This window comes from Emys orbicularis, chromosome 3 (assembly GCF_028017835.1).
Source record: "Emys orbicularis isolate rEmyOrb1 chromosome 3, rEmyOrb1.hap1, whole genome shotgun sequence".
Classification (NCBI taxonomy): Eukaryota; Metazoa; Chordata; order Testudines; family Emydidae; genus Emys; species Emys orbicularis.
In genome coordinates this window covers 160,558,671-160,585,463 of record NC_088685.1, presented here as the reverse complement: position 1 = coordinate 160,585,463, position 26,793 = coordinate 160,558,671, and the positions used below count along the sequence as shown (strand labels likewise).

The following is a 26,793-nucleotide window of genomic DNA, read 5'->3' as shown; positions in this document are numbered from 1 at the left end:
TAACAAAGATAAAGTTATGGGGTGATTGATTATAGTCTATAAATACCTACATGGGGAACAAAAATTTGATAATGGTCTCTTCAGTCTAGCACACACTCCAAAGGCTGGAAGCTAAAGCTAGACAAGTTCACACTGGAAATAAGGAGTAAATATTTAACTGTGAGGGTATTTAACCACTGGAACAGTTTTTAGCAAAGTTCGGGGTGTATTTTCCATTACTGGCAATTTTAAAATGAATATTGGATGTTTCTCTAAATATGTTCTAAGAATTAATTAGAGAATTCTATGGGCCTATATTATACAGGAGGTCAGACTAGATGATCACAATGGTCCCATCTGACCTTGGAGTCTATAAATATATAGTTTTACTTTATTTGTATTATAGATGTTCTTCTGCATTCTTTGAGGAGGAGAGGTCAGCATTAAAACAGAAACGGCAGAAAATCCGACTTTTACAACAGCGGAAAGTTGCAGATATTTCACAATTTAAGGATCTTCCAGATGAAATTCCATTACCACTTGTTATAGGAACAAAAGTTACAGGTAATTTTAAAAACAACTATTTTTGCAAATATATCAGTAAATACTGCCCACTAACACATAGCTCAGATAAGTTAATTTCATTTTTTGAATGAAGATTTTATGTTTTTACCTTTCTTAATTCATTGTGGGAAGTTTTGAGAATTAGTTAATGTTTCTAAAGAAGTAGCATGGTTTGAAGATGTAAACATCATATAACTAATAATTTTATTACTACTACTATGTCAGTTGTAAGTGATCTAATTTATTAAAAATCCAGACAGTTCATCAAATCCTGAAAAGACAACAGTTTAAATACTTATAGCTCTGCAGTCCCTAATCTGGACCTTTAAACATTAAAACTTAAACAATCCATTACTAGGTGTCATTGTCCAAACATTGACTGTTGTTGAAGAGCAGGCACACAAGCACCAATATAACGCCCTTGGGAGGCATTCGCATAAACCTCTACAAAGCTACTTCATTGTCTACCTTCAGATCCCTCTTCAAAACTCTCCTTTGCCATGATACCTACAAAAATTTGACAATGGTTAGGCTGCTGGTGTGCAGAGACTGTCTATCATGCTGACCAGTATTGTCTCATTGTTTCCTTGTACTCCATGGTCAGTCTGTTTGTATCCATCTGTTGTCTCTTGTCTTACACTTAAATTGTAAGCTCCTTGGGGCAGGGAACATCTTTTTGTTCTTTGTTTGTACAGCACCTAGCACAATGGGGTCCTGGTCCAGGAGTAGGTCTCGTAGGCGCTATAGCAATACAAATAATAAATAAAAACAAAAATAACATCACAGTAGCCATTTCCATAGTCTCCTGTAACTCCATACTGGAGCTGTTTGCTCCCTAGTGCTTACATACTAACTAACACAATTCTTAATTTTCACTTAATACATTGTTATCCGTGGCAGTGAGCAAAGGGGCAGAATTAGTGTTCTAAAAGTTTTAGAACTCCATTTTTTCCATAAAATCAGAGTAGTAGATGGTACTGGTTATGAAGCAAAAATTCTTTTCAAATTGATTCCTGTGGTGATGATTGTGTTTTTTAAATATTACATTTGACCTGTAAAGATAAATTATGATTAAAGCTTGACAGTGATTATGAGTTTACAGTGTTGACAGTGTTTTTCGTTAATGTGTATGTGTTGTACTGAATATGCCATCCGAGGTATTCTGTATATTGCCAGTGCTTACTTGCAAAAGACTTCTTAACATCGATCTTCCTCAAATATTTTTGATATTTGTGTTTCCTTTCTTAGCACGGTTGCGTGGTGTCCATGATGGACTGTTCACTGGACAGATAGATGCTGTAGACACACTTAATGCTACTTACAGAGTAACTTTTGACAGGGCAGGGCTTGGAACACATACAGTCCCAGATTATGAAGTTCTTGTAAGTATTATTTACCCATTTGTGAAACTAGCTGGAATGTAAAATGATTTTTTCCAAAATATGCCAATGTGTATATTTAAATTAAGCCAAAGATGGTACAGGAATAAAATCCAGATGCTATTAGCCATAAATCAAGAAAAAGACACACCAAACGCATAGAAAATGACCATTAAAGTATCTTTTTGTAAATAAATTCTTGCTATTTTAATATCTTTATTGAGAGTTGCACAGATATATTTGAGGGGAGAATTTGATCTTTAATATAATTTCAGGTTCCCTGTTTCCCTGCTGTCCGTCTTATGGCTGTCCTTGCCCAGGGAGATGTGCACAAACCTTCAGGTTGAGACAGTTGTGTGTAAAGGCTTTAACCTTGACCTGCATTGAAGGTCAACAGTTTTTCCTTTAAACTTCCTCATACCCTATTGTAATAGGGCACTGGGCCTTGGGGCAGATGCTTGCATCCCAGTATACCTGTTACAGTCCTTAGGTCCTTTAAAACCAGGCATTCCGGTCTGAACATACCGTAGTCATATGACCATGAATCAGGTGATCACATTTGGGAACTATGGGTTATCCTAAGCTCAGTAGGAAACAAAATAAGGGTTACAATCATGAGCGGCGGGTATAATAGGCATGGGGAGGCTCCTGATGCAGCCACCGTGGACCCCGCTGCCGGACACCTGGGCCATGGTGGCCCTGCCTGCACTCCCCCTCTTCCCCTAGCTGCTCCGCCTCTTCCTTGAAGCCCCCACTGCCCGCCACTGCCTTGTGAGTCACTCCTTTCCTCCACCCTCCTCCCCTGTGAGATCCCCCCCCCGACTCACTCACCGCATCCCTTCTCCACCCCACACCCCTGCAAGACCCCCCCCCCCCGCCGCCCACCCCATCCCTCCACTTCCCTCCCCCATGAGGCTGCCCACTGCATCCCTCCTCACCCCCATCTTCCTGGAGCTTGGTGCTCGGGCCAGTGCTTGGGCAGGCCCGGGGGTTGGGCCGCGGCAGTTCAGCTGGGGCACCTCCAGCCACAGGGAGGGGGTGGGCCTCTGAGCTCGGGCCTGGGGTGGAAGGGGTGGAGCCGGGGCTAGCCTCCCTGAAGGGGGGTTTCACCCATCGCCCATGGTTACAATAAAACCTCAAAGGGAGTTCTTCCATGGGATTCTGGCAGATATCCTAGGAGAGAGGCTACACAGTGGGAAGGCTCTGTCCTGTCCTGTCCTCTCCCAACTTGCTGAAAACTGGAAATGCCTCTGATGACTGGGACCAAGTGTTATAAAGTTGTTTCGCTCTTGTTTCAGATCCTTTTATCACAATAAAAGTGCCTTGGACTGAAATGTAATTCGGGGGTTATCTTACCTTACCTGACTGGCAGGGCCGGCTCCAGCATTTCTGCCGCCCCAAGCAAAAAAAAAAAAAAGCCACAATCGGCGGCAGTTCAGCGGCAGGTCCTTCGCTCCTAGAGGGAGTGAGGGACCTGCCGCCCCTGAATTGCCGCAGGTGCCGCCCCTCTCCCTTGGCCGCCCCAAGCACCTGCTTGTTAAGCTGGTGCCTGGAGCCGGCCCTGCTGACTGGTGTACCTGCAATTAAAGGAATTTTCCTGCCTTATGAGTTGATCTAGACTGGATTGTAAGATCTTTAGAGCAGGGACCATGTTTTCCTTTGTATCTTCTAAAGTGTCAAACACAACTGTAGGTGTTTAACAGATCAGGTTCTGTTCTGGCAGTCTTGAGCATCTTCCTACTTGTTTCCAGTGTTGATCTATGACTGCTCCAATGAGGAAAGTGGAGCATCCTTTCAAAGTATTATTGCATTCCCTGATGCAGTGCCACATATCCCCTTTTATTGGTAAGGAAAGGTTATCTATGTGATGTTCTCCATCCATTGTAGCCTGGAAGCAAAGGATTGAGGGAAGGGAGTATCTTAAGCTTGATCTTTCTAAAGCAGTGTATTACATTAATGCTAGCCTACCAACCCTCTTAACATGTTTTAGTCTGAAATATAAATCTATGGGTTCGTGATGTTCAAGAGGTGTGTAAAACTTTTAGTCTCTTTAAAGTCACCCTGGAATAGTTGTTTCTTCCTTTTTCTATCTTAACAGAGCAATGAGCCTCATGAAACTATGCCAATTACTGCTTTTGGACAAAAACAACGGCCTTCTAGATTCTTCATGACCCCTCCTCGATTACACTACACACCTTCTCTCCAGTCTCCAATTACAGTAAGTAATATGTACCAGAAAATGTCATTGCTTAATAATTCAATGTTATGAAACATTAATATAGTAATTCAGTATATTATTGAAATGAATTACCTGAGGATATTTAACAAGATAAACATTTTTTGTTTTTTGTTTTTTTAAATCTTTCTAGAAATAAGTTGTTAAATGCAACTTTCTTTCTTGTATAGGACAGTGATCCTTTATTAGGACAATCCTCTTGGAAAAACAAAATTTCAGGCTCAGATAGCGAAACACTAGGTGGTTTTCCAGTAGAATTTCTTATCCAAGTGGTGAGTGTTAACTGCTCTTCTTTTAATTGTATGTGCATTGACCTTTTTACATCTATTGTGTTGAACTCTTATGTGGTTAACTCACACTAGATACTAATTCATAAGAGGCTTGCTAATATCAAAAAGGAACTTGACATGAATTATTAGTCAAAATCTTTGTTTTGACATGTTGATGGGTTTTTTTCCTATATGTAGAACTTCTTTGTAAGTACTGTTTTGTCAGTTACTGCTTTTTAAGATTTTAATTTTCACATTGCATAGTATTGATATATCCTTTTTTTAAAAAAAGTATTCGACACATCCCGTCCACTAAGCCAGGGCAACTAGTAGGATGTCCTGCTCACTTTGAGAACAAGAGAGGCAGCTCTGCAGTCCCAAAATCAAAGGGAGTTGAAAAAGATACGTCTAAACCAAACACTTCCTATCCCTCAAGATATAAATTCTAGTGTTCCAAATCTATCTTTATCCTCCTCTTATGTGTTTGAAGATAATAGTTTAGCTTATTCTGAGAATGTGTTCAGCGAAGTGTGAAAATGTAATACTGGGAAGTGGAGATCCAGGAAGCACAGAAACTAATCTAAGCAAGTTGTTTTTCTAGATAACAAAACAATATCATTAGTAAGGTCAACTTTATAATGAAAGAAGTTAAATTCCATTATAATTTTTGCAAAAACTAGCATAAAGCAGAATCAAAACAGGCTATTTTCGAATAAGAACTGCAGGATGTTCTGACAACGTTCTTAAAGATTACATAACTGATTAAAGAACTGAATTTTATCTTCAATTCATATAAGATATATTTCTGTTTTGGCCATTCAACTTATGGTGCATATTACTTGCAGTAAATATTGCTTGTCAGAGAGCTTAATAAAACTGATTAATTAAGGCAGGGGTTCTAAACCTTTTTCTTTCTGAGACAACCCCACCTGCTATTAAAAGCTCCAGGGCCCAGCAGGGATGGGGCCTTGGGCATAGGCGTAGTTTGACATCTATTTTGGGAGAGCAGGGGCCAGCGGGGCTCAAGCCAGCTCCGCACAGCGGGGTCCAGGGAGGGAATGCCACCTCCACCCCCTAACTCACCTCAGCCTGTCGGAGGGGTAGGGGGGGGAGGAGGGGGACCAAAAATTATAACTCAAAGGTGGGGGGCTTAGCTCAAAAAGTTTGAAAACAACTTAGGGAGGGGAGTAGCTAGAGGCTGTGTGCCAGGAGGGCTCCCCTGCAGTTCCTGTTCCCCGAGGGCTCTGCCAGCCACGGAGCCGGATCCCCCAGCCCAGGAGGCACTTACCAGCTTTGTGAGAAAAGGGGGTTGGGAGCTGAGGAGCAGCTTGAACCCGGGGCACCAACAGGAGACAAGGGAATGCTGCAGCTGCCTGCCCTGCTCCATGGCACCAGCCAGAGCAGCAGCTGCCCCACACTCACTGCCCAGCTCCAGCTTCCTGACTCTGAAAGAAGGCCAGGGGGCAGGGAAAGAAGGAGATGTGGTGGGGAGGTGTGGCGCTGCCCCCGGGACTATCCTGCTCTTGTGCTGCAGTTTGGTGGGGGGAGGGGGCAACGCCCTTCATGTCCCCAACTCTGCCCATGGGCTCAGGGCTTCTGCCCCACAGAGAGCACCAGGGCTCGGGGCTCCGGGATTCAGCCCCCTGCCTCCCGGCTTCAGCCCTATGGGGGGTGCCAGGGATCGGGGCTTTAGCCTCGTGCCTCCTGGCTTCAGCCCTGTGGGGGGCCCCAGGGATCGGGGCTTCAACTTCGGACTTCAGCCTTGGTGGGTGTGCTGGGCTCAGGCTCTAGGTTTCAGCCACGGAGCCCCGCGGCCCCCTTGAAAGAGATCGTGGACCCCCATGGGGCCACAGACCCCCAGTTAAAAACCACTGGATTAAGGGAAACATAATGGCCAAAAATAGTAAGAAGTAGGGTAAGATAGTGTTTAGTAAGGTCAAGAACGTTACATTAAATACAATTACAGTAAAAATAAGGCACTGATATATGAAGATTCATTAATTGCAAGGCATGAGATTTGTTTCTACTGCTACACTTGATCTGAGAGTTATCCTCTCAGTCTGATTCGTCAACGTGTGCTAGGGAGAATGATCTGCAAAACTGTGATAAGACCAAACTGACCAAGAAACTGAAGAGCCAATAAAACTCAGTTACCCAATCATGGTTGATTTGTGTGGTGTTGATGCTGTATTTTAAATCAGAAAACTTTCAAATTTCAACTTATATTTGGTTATATTCACCTACTCACATTAAGTAATCTGAGCTTAGAAAGCATGGGCTCCTTGTCTGTGATGCTTCTGAGTGCATTTTTTCAAGGACACTGAACAAGCAAAAATAGTGCCATTAATGCTGAGATGAACAAAATCAGAGCAAAAACTTCCAGTGTGAACTCTTGTCTGATCATTTCAGGACTACCCAATTCATGTTTCTAATAAAGGAATGAGAAAAGGATGCAAAAAAAAGCTCTGCTTAAAGGCTACACATTATATTTAAGCCTAGAGTATGAATGATTTTTATTTGAAGATTTTTTAAGCAGTGTTGCTGAGCTTAGGTGTTGCTATGAAAAAGCTAACACTGGTTGTATTGTAAGTGAATCATCTCTTTCACATGATGCCAGCACTGTTGTGAGAGTAACAGAAACATATAGTCTAGGTACTGTAATATTGTTATGTTAAAGGTTGATTACCATTATATGGCTGGATCTTGGACTGAGAAGTTACTACAGCCTTGCTGCAAAAATGGAGCTTGCCCTTTGCTCTTCTCCCTGCATTTATTGCTTTTTTTTCAGGCTATAATTACAATGCTTTAGTCATGTGCAAAGGAAAAATATGTCCTCTTAGCTTCATAGAAAAGCCCAAAGAAGCTTTAAGAACATGCTTAGGGCTTATAAACTGCTGAAATTTCCTCAGACGTGACAACAATCAAAAGTTTAATTTGCACTTTATATGGAAAGTCAGATGAGAGTCATGATTAATACATGATTTGATAACACAAAAGAAAGTACCAGATAATTAGAGATCCCCCTTAGAGAATCTTATGCTGTGACCCAAAACTTTTACCTTCATGCAAACCACAACTAGTAGAGAAAATCAGGTATACAGTCTGTGGCACTGGTCTGGAAGAATGCAGACATACTAGATCCTGACACACCAGATTTTGTCAAGTTCCATCCAAAGGGCAATGGGTGGGTACATAAAGAAGGTCAGCATATTTTAAAGTGGCTTGTAGACCAGATTCCTCAATAAATCTATATGGAACTTGATGGAATTATGCTTCACATTGATAGTGGTTATATCAATCATTTTGATTAAATACTGATTCAAAATCTAACGCATCAGAAATTCGAATGTGTTTACAAAAATGAAGTATCACTGTTAATGTTATGCATTTATTACATAGTAGTTATATAAGTATTCAAGACAAGTTATTTGGTAAAATTTATTAAATTCATTGAAAGATTTCAGTTTGAAAAAAAATAAGTATAATAGGTTATATATCTTCAAAGGGGTTTCCAGCCAGCCTCTAATTTTTTGCCTGCAATTAATTGTGGGAACTAATTATAATGTTTAGACGTCTAACAGTTGATTTGTGGTCACAACTAGCTGATTAGATGTGAGGACATCGTGACCTGCACCAGTAATTTTGCACCCTCAATTGATCGCAAGCGAAAATTTAGTCAGTGTTCAGTAAAAGAAATTTGGCCCAAAATAAGGCCTTGTAAGACTGATTTTTACTATAATTTATCAATGAAGACTGACAGGTCCCACTTTATAAAATCAATATGTTCATTTTAATACCAAAAGAAGAACGGTCAATGATCTTTCTAGTTCTTCTTTACGGACTGCCCTGTGGGTGCTCCACTTTAGGTGTCTTGGCGCCCTGCACTTCTAATCGGAGATTTGTAGTAGCAGTGTACCAGTTGACTGTGCATGTCAGCCGTCTCCCGCCTCTCTGAGCGGCTACCTCACATGTGCAGCCAACCAATCCCCAGTTCCTTCTCTACCGCCTTTGGCTTGAGTCGGATTAACAGCAGTACCCCTGTCTATTTCGTAAATAGTTTATATTCCCATCTTTATCCTTTTTTGTCGGTTTTCTTCCATTTTCCGGTCATTTACCCACTTAAAAAAAATATATATTTACTTTGCTTCCCCCAACACACACACTCCCGCCACTGGCGGGTCTCTGCCAACAGTGACTGAACTACGACCATTTTCTATAGACCTGGACCTCCTCAGGCATGCCAGGTTCCCCCAGCTTTAAACGGTGCCTGACCTGCAGACTATCAATTCCTGTATCTGATGGTCATGCTCAGTGCATCCGCAGTCTCGGGGAAACCCATGTACCACAGAAGTGTCCACACTGCAAGAAATTATCTGCCAGGACACTGAAAGCCAGGGACCTCCAACTAAAATTATTAATGATGGAGAAATCCCTGAAGTCAGCCTCCAACCCAGAGTCCAGGACTCCTCCTGGCCAATGGTCTCCAGCAGCCTCCAGACAAGGGCTCCACACAAACCGTGTCTAAGGACCCTGCACCTAAGAAGGCGACCAAACATCTATCGCAGTCATCACCACAGAGAGATCCCCCTAAAAAGAAGCCATCTCCTGGCCAGAAATCTGCCCTGGTACCGACGGCACCAAGAACCTTGGACCGAGAGGCACTGGGAATGTCCAGTACCGAGACTTCCCGAGGACCCAAGGCACCAACATGGCCAGGCTCTCACTCAGGTGCATGAACTAAAGCTAAGCTAAGCTCCCTAGCTCAGCACCGACAGTACAGAAGAACGCCTCTGCATCGGCTAGTGTAATGGCGCCACCTGCTGCATATACACAGCCTAACAAGACTGCTGCACAGTCAGAGCATACTACGCTGCCATCCACGGCACCGAGCTTCCCAGTACCGCAACCCTTTACCAGACAGGCGGACCTGGCAATCTCCTCCACACCAGGAACCCCCTCTCTTTGGCAATGACGGTACCCCAGTCAGACCAGGACCGAGCCGAATAGGCACTCCTAGTGGATCTGCACTTCCATTATCTAGTGATGAGGATGAAGAGAATCTTTATACCCCTTGTCATTCCTCCCCAAAACCAGGACCCTCTCACCAACAGCCACCTATGCAAGGGCAAAGCTGGCAGGCACAGCCATGGATGCCACTGCCTGTTGTTATGCTACCCAATTAGCCATACTGGGACACACTGGGCAATCTACAGAGCCCAAAATCTTAAACCCCCCCAACCCACCAGCATCAAGGGCCACCTGGTCTCCTTCACCCACGAACCCACCACCATCAGAGGTCCAGGATGAAGAGGAAGAAGAGCCAGAAGAGGCTCCTGAAGGCAACACACTGCCACTCACCCATATTTCATCCTCGTCCCTGGACAAAACAATTATGCCACTGCCTCCCACCACAGGAGATGACTTCAAGTCCTTCCAGGACTTATTCAAAAGAGTTGCAGAATCCCTGGACATCTCTTCAGCAGAGCTGCCAGAGACCCAGCACAAACTTACTGACATCTTGCAGGCATCGCCATCAGCAAAGATAGCTCTGCCCATCAATGCTGCCACAATGGATCCTGCAAAGACAATATGGCAGACACCTGCCACTGTCCCATCCTCCTGTAAACACTCAGACAGAAAATATTATGTACCAGCGAAAGGGGCTGAGTTCTTATTTACTCACCGGGCTCCAAATTCACTGGTCATAGAGGCAGCAAACCAAAGGGGGAAAACAGCACTAGTCAAAAAACACCCTTTATGACAAAGACTGGAAAAAGCTTGACCTCTTTGGATGCAAAGCCTGTTCCTCGGCCTCACTGCAATTTCGCATAGCAAACTACTCTGCTCTGTTGGCGAAATGCACTTACAACTCGTTTAATGAAATGACATCTTTTATTGAACAAATGCCGGAAGAATCAAAGGAGCAATACAAAGCTAACATTGTGGAGGGCTCCTTAATTGCCAAAACAGCCCTGTAGGCCTCCCTTGATTCCGCTGACACGGCAGTTCATTCTATCGCCACATCCGTGGTCATGCATCGAGCATCATGGTTCCACAATCTGGATTTCCTAGGGAAGTACAAGCCACAGTTGAGGACCTGCCCTTTGAGGGACGAAAACTATTTGTGGAACACACAGATGCATCTCTACATACCTTAAAGGACTCGAGAACCACCATAAGAAAAAACAGGGCAGATTTTATACCCAAAGCACTACAGACAAATGAGTGCTGGAAATTGTCCAGAAGGTTTACTCTATCCCATTTATTTCTGTTCCCCCTACCCACCCACCTTCCCCATCCCTCTTCAGGGACCCCTCTCACGAAACCCTGTTGAACCAGAAATAAACCATCTCCTGCAACTAGGTGCCGTGGAAATAGTACCATTCCAACACTGGGGAAGAGAGTTTTATTCCTGTTATTTTCTCACACAGAAAAAAAACGGTGACTGGATTTACACAAACTCAACAAGTTCATAAGGACACAGCACTTCAAAATGGTTACCCTGGCAACCATAATTCTGGCATTGGAGAAAGGAGTTTGGCTCTTGTCCTTCGACCTACAAGACGCCTACTTTCATGTCACCATTTATCCAGCACACAGACGGTTTCTGCGCTTCACACTAGGCAATCAATATTACCAATACAAGGTACTACCCTTCAGCTTGTCGACAGCCCCAAGGGTATTCTCCAAAGTCCTAGCCGTCGCCGCAGCTCACCTCCGCAGGTTGGGGTAATGATCTTCCCATACTTGGACAACTGCCTCATAAGATCACCAACTCAGCAGATGGCAGTACAAGCTACACAAACCACTATAACCCTCTTCACTAACCTTGGGTTTCAAATAAACATCCAAAAGTCCACCTTGGTCCCTGTCCAGCAACTAGAGTTTATAGGGGCTTATCTCGACTGCCTCTCAGCACAAGCGAGATTACCCCAACAGCAATTCCTCAACCTAACCAGGCTGATGATAACAATGTCAGACAGCCCCCAAACATCCTCCAGGACCTGCCTATAATTCCTTAGGCATATGGCTGCTACAACTTGTGCAGTCATACATGCCAGACTGCATATGAGATGCCTACAGGTCTGGCTCCACACCTGCTATATACCACACAAGCATTCCCTCTACAAACGGCTCACTATGCCCCGCAGAGTGAAGGATTCCCTCAAGTGTTGGATGCAACTGCAAAACATCTGCTCGGGGTCCCATTTCAACAAAAAGCTCCCACTATAACAATCACCACAGATGCCTCCCTCGTGGGATGGGGAGCCCATCTGGACAACACCACCATCCAGGACGCTGGACCCCAGCAGAAATCAACCTACACTCAAACATTCTAGAGCTCTGAGCAGTTAGAAAAGCATGCAAACACTTCCTTCCCCTTATCCACAACAATACCATCAAAGTCCTCATGGACAACACAACTTGCATGTTTTATATAAACGGACAGGGCGGAGCTCGATCATACCCTCTCTGCATTGAGGCACTACTCCTATGGCAATGGTGCATATCCAACAAGATAGACATTTCTGCAGCTTACCTGCCAGGACTTCAGAACACCACAGCAGACCATCTGAGCAGACACTTTTTTCACAAACCCACGGGTGGGAGATGGACTACCCGACCTTTGAGTAGTCAACCGAACCCCCGTATTCAACCAGTGGGGGTTCCCTACTGTAGATTTATTCGCAACAACTCTCAATACAAAATACAATATTGCTCCCGAGCAGGGCTCGGGCACCACTCACTGGTCGATGCCCTCCTCACAAAATGGGAAGGACCTCTAATGTACGTGTCCCTCCCCTCCAACCCCCCAATTCCTCTACTGAGCTGGGTTTTACACAAAATCAGACAGGACAAGGCCAGGGTCATACTCCATTGCACCCACATGGCCCAGACAGACGTGGTTCCCATACCTAATACAGATGGCAGTGAAACCTTCTCGAACCCTTCTCAACTTCCTCACCTCCTGACACAGGATGCCGGCCGTGTCATTCACCCCAACCTAGTAGTTCTCCGCCTCAAGGCCTGGTTACTCCATGGCTAACGGGGCTGGATCAGGATTACTCTGAAGAGGTTAAAGACATTCTCTTGAAAAGTCGCAAACCGAGCACACGCAAAACATATGCTCATAAGTGGGTACGTTTCTGCACCTGGTGCAAGGCTCACCATATGTTTCCTCATTCTGCCCCTCTACCCAGAGTCCTGGACTATATATTATGCCTTAAAAAGGCGGGCCTCTCCAATAACTCCATAAAGGTACACTTAGCAGTGATCACCTCACTACATGATAAGGTAGATGGAACCACGATCTTTGCTCATCCAACAACTAAACGATTCTTAAAGGGCATGACCAACATCTACCCTCCCCTAAAACACCCTACTCTTATATGGGACCATAACCTCGTGCTATGCACCCTCATGGGCAACCCCTTGCGACTTGCTCATTGCTACATTTATCTATGAAGGTCTCCTTCCTTATCGCGATCACTTCAGCAAGAAGAGTAGGGGAGCTAGGGGCCCTAATGGCACACCCTCTGTATACCACATTCCGTAAAGATAAAGTGATCCTAAGAGCCCACCCTAAATTTATACCTAAAGTAGCCTCCTCATTTCATTTAAACCAACCCATTTACTTGTGTTTTTTTCCGAAACCCCACACCAACGCCAGGGAGGCATCCCTTCATACTCTCAACGTCCATAGAGCTCTGGCCTTCTACCTAGAAAGAACAAAGACATTTAGAAAATCGTCATGTCTCTTTCTATCAGTCACAGAGTGATCGAAGGGTGAGGTCATCTACAAACAAAGACTATCGAAGTGGATTTCTGGCTGTATCCACCTCTGCTATTGTCAGGGTTCCCTCCCCACTCTGAACTCTGGGGTACAGATGTGGGGACCCGCATGAAAGACCCCCCTAAGCTTATTTCTACCAGCTTAGGTTAAAACCTTCCCCAAGGCACAAATCCTTCCTTGTCCTTGGAGGAGTACTGCTGCCACCACCAAGTGTGTTAGACAAAGATTCAAGGAAAAGAACCCACTTGGAGTTCCTGTTCCCCCAAAATCCCCCCCAAGCCCCTTCACCCCCTTTCCTGGGGAGGCTTGAGAATAATATACCAACCAAATAGGTTAACAAAGTGGGCACAGAGCAGCCCTTGGGTTTTTAGGACACTAAAAACCAATCAGGTTCTTAAAAGCAGAACTTTATTATAAAGAGAAAACTAAAAGAAGCACCTCTGTAAAATCAGGATGGAAGGTAATTTTACAGGGTAATAAGATTTATAACACAGAGGATTCCCATCTAGGCAAAACTTTAAAGTTACAAAAAAACAGGAATAAACCTCCCTCTTAGCATAGGGAAAATTCACAAGCTACAACAAAAGATAATCTAACGCATTTCCTTCCTATTACTTACAATTTGTAATCTTAGATGCTTAGTTCAGATATGGCTTTGGGAGATGTATTTTCCCTGCCCTGATTACTCGCTGACCCAGAGAGAACAAAACAAAAACCTTCCCCCACAGATTTGAAAGTATCTTCTCCCCTCATTGGTCCTTTTGGTCAAGTGCCAACCAGGTTATTTGAGCTTCTTAACCCTTTACAAGTAAAGGAGGGATTTTATGCTATCGTTAGCTGTATGTTTATGACAGCTATCATCAGAGTAACATCCCAAGACGAGCTGGGATTCATACGCACTCCACCAGAGGGCTATCCACGTCAGTAGCGTTTCTCAATAATGTACCCATTGTAGACATTTGCAGGGCAGCTACCTGGGCCTCAGCCCACACGTTTACCAAACACTATGCCCTGGAACAACATTCCTCTGCCGACACTCAGTTCGGACTCTCGGTGCTATCTACCGTCAACAAAGATACTCCGAAGCCCCTCTTTCCACCAAGGGGTACTGCTCCATAGTCGCCTACAGTGGAGCACCCACAAGGACACTCCTCAAAGAAGAAGAAGAGAAGGTTACTCACCCTGTGCAGTAACTGAGGTTCTTCAAGATGGTTGTCCCTGTGGGTGCTCCACTACCTCCCCTTCTCCCCTCTACTTTGGAGTTTCACGCTGATCCTCTGGGCTAGAGAAGGAACTGGGGGTCGGTTGGCTGCGCATGCGAGGTAGCCGCTCAGATTGGCAGGAGATGGCTGCCTCGCATGCGCAGCCAACTGGGGCACTGCTGCTACAAATCTCCGATTATAAGCACAGGGCGCCAAGACACCTAAAGTGGAGCAGCCACAGGGACAACCATCTCGAAGAACCTCAGTTACTGCACAGGGTGAGTAACCTTTTCTTTTATTATGGACAAAGTTATGTATATTAGAGAAATGAGAGCTCCAAAAGGAATTTGCTATAATATCAGTTGGCCATCTCTTGTACATTAATATTTACATCCAATCTAAATGGAATACTGACAGAAATCATGAAAATATTTTATCCTCGCATACAAGATTAAATGTTTCTGGGGATACTGGATTCAATTTAAAATATATTACATTTCAGTTCAAAACTGATAGATGGGATTCCCTTTGCAATGGGTCCCAGTTTGTCAGCAGTGTTAGAACCTAGTTTTCCAAATGATTAGCAGTATACTTCTTTTTTTGAGGAAGAGTTAAAAATTAAGATCTAATAAAAACAGAATGTAGACAGAAATGACTTTTCTTTTCTTTTCTTTTTCTCTTTTATTTATTTATTTTTTACTGTGCTCCTGCATGTCCAGTAGAGGGAGCATGTTAACTAACGTATTTTCTCAGAACTGTGCATGTTTTCCTCACTGGTGTAAATTAAATACAAGGAAACAAATCTAAATTCTAGTTTAAATGTGGGGGGGGGAGGGGTCAGGGGAGGGATGTGTAAAACAAATAGGAAAATACAAAATTGGTAGGAAAAAAATGGATGTTTTTCAAACTTCTCAGAAGATATTGCAAACAATATAGAGTAAAATATTTAAACACTAAAAGTACTTCGGTGTCCCTATAAATGTTCTGTAGTAACTCAAATTCAAGTATAAATTGCTAACTCAAAGAAACATACACTAATTCAGCCTGTTCCTGTGTTCCTTTCCTTAATTTCAGTGGTAGTTCTGCCTGCATAAGAGGACTACAAGATTAGGAACTGAAAGTAGCTAGTTTCTATAATAAACTGTTTAGTACTAACTTTCATTTAGTCCTCAATTATAATATATCACTGAGAAAATTCTGGTGTACCTTGTTCCCAACTGCACGGAATTCCAGTATAGGTACCTTCATCATACAGGAGGAAATTCTGTCCCTATTGAAATCAATGGCGTAATTCCTGTTGACTGCAGTGGCACTAGGATTACACCCATGGGTCCTAGCTGACATCCACACTTCTAGTAGTTAGATGCATGTTGGACAAAATCTAGCAGCCCCTTCTGTGGGCACATTACACCCCAAATGCAGCAGATACAGAGCATTTCTGTTTTAAAGGAATTGCCCTCTTGTTTGCTGCAAACCCATGTTGTGTTTCAGCTCTTGTTGCAGGAGTGCACACAATGGGTTTGTGACCAGTCTGGGACATGACAAGTGAGTCCATCAACAGGGTGAAAACCTTATGGGGAAGGCAATGGCAAAACAGCTGATCTCTACTGTAGCCCATGATAATTACATCCACAGCCTTGCTGTGCAAAAGTCCTATGTTATATCTTCAGGCTGTAGGGAGGGGAGGATTCTGTTCCCTTCATCCTCAAAATATGTCCACAGATCCTATTTACTCAGTCTTTGTGTAGGGAATTTCAACCATTGTGCTTTGGCTTCATTCAGGTAAGGCTCCCTGAAAGTATTGTTTATAATTTCCGTGGGGGGGGGGGGAATTTAATTTATATATCTTAATTTGTAGTCAGTCTGAGAAATATCTTTACACTTTTAGCAAAAGGTGTCTGATATTTTTCAATCATTTTATCATTCATTTTAAAACTGTTTAAAGATTTGTCCTAAAAAAAAAAAAAATTTCCTCTCTTTGTCTATAGACCAGGTTATCAAAAATCCTTATGATTAAGAAGGAGCACATCAAGCAGTTAAGGGAGATGAACACAGAAGCAGAAAAGCTGGTAAAAACATGTTATTTTTTCAGTTCTTGAATGGGTTTTGATATCCTGTTTTATAGGTATCTGCTACAATGAAAAATCTTCATACAAACAGACAGTAGTACTAATAATCAGTGAGGAATGGATTATCTTGTGGTTAAAGCACAGGTCTGGGGTATGACTTTATGCAAATCACTACAGTCCAAATTTTCAAAATGTGTTTATCTTTAAATACAACTTCCTGAGCTTACAGAGGCTGCCTAACTCCACACACAATGGTGATCTGGAAGAGGAGCAGCAGCTCCCATATAAGCTTTAACCTAGTGGTCAGGGTACTCACATGTGATGTGAGAGACCACTGGCTTAGGTCACCCCATTGCCTGATGGAGAAGAGATTTGAACAACTATCTACAACCTCTCAGGGGAGTGTTCTAACCACTGGACTGTGGGATAGCCTGATGTGGGGCTATCTCAATCTTGCCTGTTGAAGTTGTTTCATTCTAGCTGAATAATTAGATATTGACTGGGACAGAGAGCAAGTGAGAATGGCTCTATAGTCCAGTGGTTAGGGCCCTTGCCCGAACAGTGGCAGATCCCTGTTCAGATCCCTTCTCTTCATGAGGCAGTGTGTGGATTTGAACTAGTGCTCTCTTACGTTCTAGGTGAATACCCTATATGTTGCCCTGTAGGAGGGCGTCCTTCAGCTGTTTTGTGTAAATCTAAGCAGCCTCTGAGCACGCCTTCCAGATCAGGCCCAGCATATGAGGTACGCAGAGGGGCTGAGGTTACACCATTCTCATCAGCATCTCTCATTTGCTAGCTTAGGCAGCTCCCCACCTAGCATGCTGGCTTTTGTAAACCACATTCTAGGCCACCTATCACTCCAGTTGCATTGTGTAGGGAACCTAGACACCTATGATTAGCTAGGTGCCTAAAAGTTAGGCATTGCAGTGCTCAGCATTGTAACGCCTAAGTCCCTTTGGGGACCCAGACCTAAGTGCTTAAAATTTTGCACAAAGCATTTAAGGTTTTTAATATGGATAAAAGATTTCTTCTCTCTGCGCCCCCTCCTGCCCATGGCCACCTGTGGGCACAAGTATGCTCACTCTCTCTCCATTCTCCGCTTTCCCATTCCCGTGTCCACCATCCCCTTCTCCTATCCCATACCTACATCCCATCCTTCAATGCTGGCAGCATTATTTCACTCTCCTGTGCATTAACTGTGTTTTCTCTTTAAAAAAAATTAAGAAAATTGTTTCTGCTGTACAGTTTAATCATTAAAATCTATGCAGCTATAGCAAAAAAGGATTAAAATACTTTGCATATAAAGTTTGTCACAATTTTTAAATCTAATGCTGAAAAATATACCGCTTTTTAAAGTTTGTTTTAAAAATTTAACTAAAAGTCTAAGTATGACACTTAGGCTACATCTACACTACGGGGGGGGGGTCGATTTAAGATACGCAAATTCAGCTACGCGAATAGCGTAGCTGAATTAGACGTATCGCAGCCGACTTACCCCGCTGTGAGGACGGCGGCAAAATCGACCTCCGCGGCTTCCCGTCGACGGCTCTTACTCCCACCTTCGCTGGTGGAGTAAGAGCGTCGATTCGGGGATCGATTGTTGCGTCCTGACGGGACGCGATAAATCGATCTCCGAGAGGTCGATTTCTACCCGCCGATTCAGGCGGGTAGTGTAGACCAGGCCTCATACAAAAATAAACTATAAAAGCCTTCTCTCATTACAAGAAGGTGACTGCCTTAAAATATGAACATAACTTAAATACTAAATCACAAATTAAACTTAATGAGGAAAGAAAAAATGAGGCATCGGAAGGAAAATAAAGAATATTGGGACAAACAAAGAAGCAGCAGGAGGGAAGGGGAACAAGGATATATATTCAATTTGGTATATTTAGGTCTGTTTAGCCTAGATAGGGATACGAGATATTTTGAATCTCCTCTGTTATTCATTACTTTGCAAATAAGCCTCTCATACAGTAACTTTTGTGAAAGTTCATGGCTATTCTGATAAAACTACAGGAGGTGATACCTTTCCAGTGGGTTACGTTCTTAGCCTGTCTTCAGTCAGTTTCTGCCTTTAAAATGTATTTCATTTAATCAAAAATCTTTTCTCAGACACTTGCCACTCTTGAACATGACCAAAATAATATACAGATTTAAATACTTTTGTGAATTCTTTAAAGACTTTATCAATTAGCTAATTTTGATATAATAATTTTTGGTTAAAGTGAAACAGAATGACATGGTTGGTTTTGGTTAAAGGGGAATCCTTTTGTGACCATGTTATAAGTTAGTGACCAGTTTTAATATATAGTAAGTGGAACTGCTTAACCAAACTCAAAGCAGGTCCTAAATTAGTACATTAGTGTCTGGCAATAATACTAGTTTCTAAATAACACAATGCAGAGGGTTCCTTAACGGGTTACTAATACACACAATTGTACATTTTTAGTTTCATTTTTTTGAAGGGAACAGTTAGTGTTCTTTAGAGGTTTTGTCTTCAGTATATTATTCCTATTTGAGGACTGTAATAAAAAAAAAAAAAAAAGTTATTTGCCACAGTTATCTAAACAATACATAAGCCAATTAAATTCATTTAGCTAAGTAATGGTTTTCATCCTCTGGTCCGCGGACCACTGGGGGTCCGCAGACTATGTCTAAGAGGTCCGCGAAAGGTTACTGTTACCACAGAACAGTAATTTTCAACCTGTTGTCTGTAGACCCTTGGGGGTCTTCAGGCTGTGCCTGACATCTCCAAAGGGGTCCATACCTCCATTTGAAACTTTTTTAGGGGTCCACAAATGAAAGAAGGTTGAAAACCACTGAGCTAAGTTATTTGTATTTTGGAGAAATAGTAGAACAAATCTGGGTGAAAAGGATTGGTGTATAAATTCTTCTACTTAAAATTTCACAAGAAGGACAAGATAAAGGTGATGCTATTCATTTAAGGGAAGCATCTACACAGTAAAGTGCATCTTTAGTAAATACAGATGTATAGTGTTTGTGATTTATAAACTTCATATGCTTTATCGTCTTCTCCACAGAAATCCTATTCTATGCCAATCAGTATTGAGTTTCAGAGAAGATATGCAACTATTGTTCTAGATCTAGAACAACTGAATAAGGACCTAAACAAAGTTTTGCATAAGGTTCAACAGTACTGTTATGAGGTAATATGTTGCTAACCTCTTAGTTTATTTGGTGTTGTGTTTAACATATTAATAAGTCAACTGAAATTTCATATATAGAAAAAGACCATTTAGAGACAAATGCCAAACTTTAAGTAACTGGGGTCATATATGCTTTCACCTCTCTCTTCCCGAATATCAGTAACTCTCATTGATTTCAATGGACAGTTTTGGTTAAAAGTATGAGGGCCTGGTTATTTTTGCAGGCTCTTCATTTACAAAACTCCCTTTAAAGTTGATTACCAGGTCTCACACACAACAGCTGTAGAATCAGACTCTTAAACTTTACTTTTAATTATATCTGTGTAGCTTGCTCCAGACCAAGGCCTCCAGCCTGCAGACCAGCCAACAGATCTGAGGCGCCGTTGTGAAGAAGAAGCTCAGGAGATAGTTAGACAAGCAAATGCATCAACAACAGGACATCTTTGTGTGGAAAATGAAAACCTGACGGATCTGATCTCTAGACTTACAGCAATATTACTGCAGATTAAGGTAAATTGTTTACTACAAATTTCTAATGTTTCCTCTCACATAATACACAAAAATTTAAAGCCTTGGCAACCCATAGGCATCAGTCAAAATTCTCTCTTGAACTAAGTCAAAACATGAATTGTATTTGAATAGAAATTACAATTATGTAGTAGAATTGTAGATTAAATTCTAAATTTGTTTCTTAATTTCTTCTAGTGTCTAGCAGAAGGAGGTGACCTGAATTCCTTTGAATTTAAATCACTAACAGATTCATTAAATGACATCAAGAATTCAATAGATTCTTCCAATATCAGGTATTAACTTTTAATAATGATACATACATTTTTTCCCCCTACATGCATCTTTCATGATTAGCTATTCTTAACACACTTCAGAGGTGAAATGTTTCTGTATTTGTAATTCTGCAGTTCTTATAAGAATAGTCCTATTGAAAAAGGCTACCTAACTTCACTATATATAAAAAGAATATTAAAAATGTATTTAAATTAATCCAATATAAACTAGAATCTCCTTTGCCATTCAATCTTTCAAAATGTATCTTTAATTTGAACAAGTAATTATTGATGTATGTAATTGTTTTTAAAGAAGATTTAAATTAGGGCTGTCAAGCGATTAAAAAATTAATCGTGTGATTAATCACATGATTAATCACACTGTTAATAATAGAATACCATTTAAATATTTTGGATGTTTTCTACATTTTCAGATATATTGATTTCAATTACAACACAGAATACAAAGTGTACAGTACTCACTTTACATTTATTTTTGATTACAAATATTTGCAATGTAAAAAACAAAAGAAATAGTATATTTCAATTCACCTAATACAAGTACTGTAGTGCAATCTCTTTATCATGAAAGTTCAACTTACAAATGTCGAATTATGTACAAAAAATAACTGCATTCAAAAATAAAACAATGTAAAACTTTAGAATCTACAAGTCCACTCAGTCCTACTTCAGCCAATCACTCAGACAAACAAGTTTGGTTACAATTTGCAGGAGATAATGCTGCCCACTTCATGTTTACAATGTCACCTGAAAGTGAGAACAGGCGTTCACATGGCACTGTTGTAGTCAGCATCGCAAGATATTTACGTGCCAGATGCGCTAAAGATTCATATGTCCCTTCATGCTTCATCCATCATTCTAGAATATATGCGTCCATACTGATGGGTTCTGCTTGATAACGATCCAAGCAGAGCTGACTGATGCATGTTCATTGTCATCATCTGAGTCAGATGCCACCAGCAGAAGGTTGATTTTCTTTTTTTGGTGGTTCGGGTTCTGTAGTTTCCGCATCGGAAAGGATTCTCCACACCTCGTCCGTCTTAGATTTTGGAAGGCACTTCAGATTCTTAAACCTTGGGTCGAGTGCTGTATCTATCCTTAGAAATCTCACATTGGTACCTTCTTTGCATTTTGTCAAATCTCCTGGGTCATCATCCGAGACTGCTATAACATGAAATATATGGTAGAATGCAGATTAAAACTGAACAGAAGACATACAATTTTTCCCCAAGGAGTTCAGTCATAAATTTAATTAAGACACTATTTTTTTAACGAGCATCATCAGCGTGGAAGCATGTCCTCTGGAATGGTGGCTGAAGCATGAAGGGGCATGTGAATGTTGAGCATATATGGCACGTAAATACCTTGCAACGCCGGCTACAAAAGTGCCATGCGAACGCCTGTTCTCACTTTCAGGTGATACTGCTGACTGCTTCTTATTTACAATATCTCCCATAAATGTAAACAAACTTGTTTGTCTTGGCAATTGACTGAACAAGAAGTAGGACTGAATGGACTTGTAGGCTCTAAAGTTTTTTACATTGTTTTGTTTTTGAATGCAGTTATGTAACAAAAAAAAAATCTACATTTGTAAGTAACACTTTCACGACAAAGAGATTGCACTACAGTACTTGTCTGAGGTGAATTGAAAAATACTTCTTTTTATCATTTTTACAGTGCAAATATTTGTAATCAAAATGATAATATAAAGTGAGTACTATACACTTTGTATTCTGTGTTGTAATAGAAATCAATATATTTGAAAATGTAGAAAAACATCCAAAAAAAATAATAAATTTAAATTGGTATTCTATTGTTTAACAATGCGATTAATTTTTTTAATTGCAGTTAATTTTTTTGATTTAATCGCATGAGTTAGCTGCAATTAATTGACAGCCCTAATTTAAATATTAAAAGAAAAATCATCATTTTTTTTCCCACTAAATGTATTCTAAATTCTCTAAAGCATAGAACACAGTACAGTGGTGGCATCTTTTTATTATAGTAGTTTTTTCTCCTTTGGAAAAACTCCACTCTTAACTAAACTTCACTATAAGCAGAATTACAAATCACACATTGCAGTGGATTTAAATAATTCGAAGCTTTCCTTTTTTATACTTCATCGGAGACCACTATAGTCATATATTTCCATGAACTTCAATCATGCAAAACCTATACACTGGCATGTAGGTATAGGAACCTTCCTACTGGCTTCATAGGGCTGTAGCCCAGATAATGTTTTTTGCTCTTTTTATAGAATCAGAGACTATCAGGGTTGGAAGGGACCTCAAGAGGTCATCTAGTCCAACCCCCTGCTCAAAGCAGGACCAATCCCCAGACAGATTTTTGCCCCAGATCCCTAAATGGCCCCCTCAAGGATTGAACTTAAACCCAGGGTTGTATCAGGCCAATGCTCAAACCACTGAACTATCCTTCCCCCCTTCCAGTAACAGAATTTGATAAAGATATATTGCTCTCTGGCATGTTGGCCCTTCTAAACTTTTACTACTTCCTATTTCATACCTTGGCTTGAAGACAGTTGGTGTTCATTATAGTCATGTTCAGGTGTGATAAGTTAATAAATTGAGTCTTAAAATGTGAGATTTAACCATTCTTTCTTTTCTTTAGTTGTTTTCAGAATAATGTTGAGATCCATGTTGCACATATTCAGAGTGGCCTGAGCCAGATGGGAAATTTACATGCCTTTGCAGCCAATAACACCAACAGAGACTGAAAAGGATGTCTATTTCAAGTGTACAGCATGTAATTCTGTGAAATCCTCTTCCTTTACATAGGCTTCACCAAATATCCTAACTTCGGGGAGATAAGGGAAAAGAGAACCTCTAAAAAGGCCATTTTAGGTAAACTGTACTGCTTCTTAAGAAACCAGCATTACTGGCCTGCGTACATTAGATTTTGCCATTTGTTATATACATACAGTAGTTTTGCTAAGAGCTAACTTCTATTAGTAACTACATTTTTTATTTTAAACTGAAAGTATACGAATATGCTTTCATACAATTTCAACTAAGAATATATCAACTTTATTTTTTAAAGTTTGGGTAAATTCTACCCAACTCATGCAGATGACTTTACTGATGTGTTGAAGACAATGAAGAGGAAATGGTACAAATCAGTGGCTGTATGGCAGTCCTTTGTTCTTGAAAGCTACAGTTCTAGTACCTGTGAGTCACCATCTCAGACTTTAGTCTACAGTGTGGTGAAGCAGTATGTGTATTCCTGACCTTACGAAACAGCAGCAGAATATGGACAGAAAATAGATGAGAGTGAATAGATAGATATTGTACACTTGGATACTGGCTGCTCTATAAATCAGTTAATACCTTTTTGGAATGTTTAATTTATCATAACTTATATAAGGAGTCTAATGAAGGAATAGAAAAACATAACTGCTAAATTCCCAGGAACATATGTGCTATGGCTTTTTCCCTCCATACAGGGCAAAAGGTCCTGTAATTGATATTTTATAAAAATGACTGATAACATATTGGTTTTCCATTTTTTATTGTTTGCACAAATTTCAACTTAGATAACTGGTTATTCAACAATATCCAATATATATAAATAAAAAGATTTTGATAACAAATGAGATAACCAGTGTTGTGAACTGTTTTTAAAAAATGCCTCCAAGTGTATTCTGGAATGTTAATCTTGTAAAAAGTGGTTATTGGATTGTTTGTTTAATAGTCTTGTAAAGCTTCAGTGTAATAAATTGTTTCCAGATTTGAATTTTCAGAGATAGCTGTAGAGATGTTTTGATTCTTTTGGATGCCTCATGAAATGAGGTCTTTTATATGTTAATGTATAAAGAAAATGTAAACATTATTTTCAATTTTGGAATTTTGTATAGTTTAAAAAAATGCTTCTGTATTGTGATGGTATTGTGCCACTGCAAAACTTTAGTGCAGAGTTTATATTTAGCTAAAGTTGTTCTGTTAATTAAGAAATCCATAAATCTTTTATTCTCAATGACATTTCTAATTCTAAATAAATTGACCTATGAGAGTTGATATATTTTACAAAAATGCAAACTTCTTGCACATAAAGGTATGTCCAATTTCATTTGAACAGAAAAAATGTGCATAATTAATTTATAAAAATGCAGCATTTTGCTTGCTTGGCAAGGTGAGTGTTTTAGGAGAGATTTTAAAAAATACAAGGGAAATTACAGAATATTACTAAGTGGTAATCCTGATGAGTTGCACATGGAAATCTACAAATCTAAAACTAAATTTCACATTTTGTGAGGATTTACCCTAGAATATTTTTATATGCTTCCCCTTTCCACCCTACTTCCCCATTACTTTACTTCCATCTGGTAAAGTGTCCTCTGCCAGAACCAATCAGCCATATTCTTTGAATTGACAGTAGGGTTAACCACAATGTGCTCAGTCTTTCCCATTTCATCAAGGTACTTAGGTACTGACTGATGTCAGTGGGACTGCTTGGATCAGGACTTTAGTGTACTAAATATCAGGCTGCCAAATAGGCCAATGTCTACATAATATAGATGCTCTTATCAAATATAAAGAGAGACATATTTTCATCACAATACCACAATCTTATCTGTGAGTGGTGACAGCAGTGTTTTTATATATTATCTTGATTTTGATGTCTAAATATGTTCTTTCAAAGAATACTCTTAAACAGAAAATACCAATTGAAAGTTGTTGAGGTTTTTTGTTGAATTACCTATAATTGCTGTGGGATGGCATAATATATTTATTGTAATAGGAAAAACTGTATAATATCAATTTTTATAGTAAAACTATGCATGTGCACTTGTATTTGGGGGTTGAACAATATGTGTATTTAATGTGAACTTAAATGAATTTTGTACATTGCTCTTCCAAAAGGATGTCATGTTTAAATCTTGAGATCACTAATGTAAGAATAATATTTATGTAGGATCGGATTGTTGTGTTGTGATGAAATATGCATCCTAGAATTCCCGCACAATCATTAAGAAATGATAATGCCTTTTCCCTGTAGAGTTTTGAGGTGGTCATGTGTTGTTGGGAGCTCTGGCCCTAAGACCCACCACACTTTCCACCACTTTGTTCTCCCTGCAGCAGTGGAACAAGTTAGTAGTTTGGAAGAAATCAACCATTCAATTTTCAGGCAGTAATGATCCCGTTTCAACTTCGTCTTCCTCTTTCCCTCTTCTCCATTGTGGGGTTGCCTGTGCATTGAGGCTTCAACCCGCTAGGTCCTCCAGTTCAGTACCTCTGCTAGGCTCTCTCTGCCCTCCACTAAAGAGGAGAGTACACAGCAGCAGAGAAGCACCCAGGCTCAGTCAAGGCCAACAGAGACACATACTTTCCTTCCTTTTGCATGTTTTTATACTATAGCTGCAAGGCTGATGAGGCAAAACAGAGGAAGAAGGTCCCAAAACTAAGGGAAAATATCTGTCCTCCAAACAGAATTAAAAGCTGGGCTTCTCCTACTCTCTTACTTAGTGGACCTCATGCGATGTGTATTGGAACGGCAAATAACACTCAAATGTTAAGTTAAACTACAGGGAAATCTCATAAATTACAGGAACCATCGCTGGTACCAAAGGGTGGTACAGCAGTTGCCCCAAAGATGAAAGACATAGTCACCCTTTTAGAAGGGGACTTATGCCCAAAAGATCCCATAGTCCACGAGACTAAGGGTAGTCTGTACAGTTTTCCAAGCTTTGTAAGCAGCTAATCAGGCATCATTAGCAACAGAGATCAACTTGACCAAGGTGGAGTGGTATTCTTCTGAGTTCTGCCCATTTAAGACTCCAAAGTGAAATACCACTTAGATCATGCAGATGTTCAAAATATTAGGTGGCCACTGCTGGACTCATCTTCCTCTCGGAGAGACTCAGATTACCTGCTGATCTCTTTGGGCTTAGCTCACCCTTACCAAGTACCTTGCAGGGCTTTACTGGATCCCCTTGCTTGACTTCTCCTTGGTGGGACTTGGATGCCCTGCTGGGCTCTGCAGGATTGGCTATCCATTGGTAATGCTCAGATTATTTCCTGGGCCCCTGCTTTTGCCTTCTGACTTGTTGGAACCACAGGTCAGACTGTGGGGTAAATGTAAGGCTTATCTACAGAATTTAACTGTATTGGTTAGAAATTGAAATAGTTGCAACCTTTAATGTGGAAACAGCAATAGCAATAGAAAAGTGCTTATTGATATAGCTTATTTCAGTAAATGTACTGAAATTTCAATATTTTATATTGGTATAACTGGTATAACTACATCTACAATAGGGGGTTCAACTGATTTAAGTATATCAAAGAGTCTATGCACAGTTTTTGTACTGATTTAA

General features: G+C 40.8%; 1 protein-coding gene across 4 annotated transcripts in view; it reads left to right on the top strand.

The window, feature by feature from the left end:
• The window catches only part of LIN9 (lin-9 DREAM MuvB core complex component), a 63,066-nt gene extending 39,339 nt beyond the window's left edge, over positions 1-23,727 (top strand). For 2 of the 4 annotated variants that reach the window (XM_065400947.1, XM_065400943.1), the window contains 9 exons: positions 386-543; positions 1,792-1,925; positions 4,021-4,140; positions 4,329-4,430; positions 16,412-16,492; positions 19,537-19,662; positions 19,990-20,172; positions 20,368-20,465; positions 23,094-23,727. In XM_065400947.1, coding sequence (XP_065257019.1) covers positions 386-543; positions 1,792-1,925; positions 4,021-4,140; positions 4,329-4,430; positions 16,412-16,492; positions 19,537-19,662; positions 19,990-20,172; positions 20,368-20,465; positions 23,094-23,199 — 1,108 coding nt within the window. In that variant the 3' untranslated portion in view covers positions 23,200-23,727. The remainder of the gene's footprint in view (positions 1-385; positions 544-1,791; positions 1,926-4,020; positions 4,141-4,328; positions 4,431-16,411; positions 16,493-19,536; positions 19,663-19,989; positions 20,173-20,367; positions 20,466-23,093) is intronic. The other 2 variants (XM_065400945.1, XM_065400944.1) reach the window with 2 other exon arrangements.
• Positions 23,728-26,793: the final 3,066 nt, after the last annotated feature.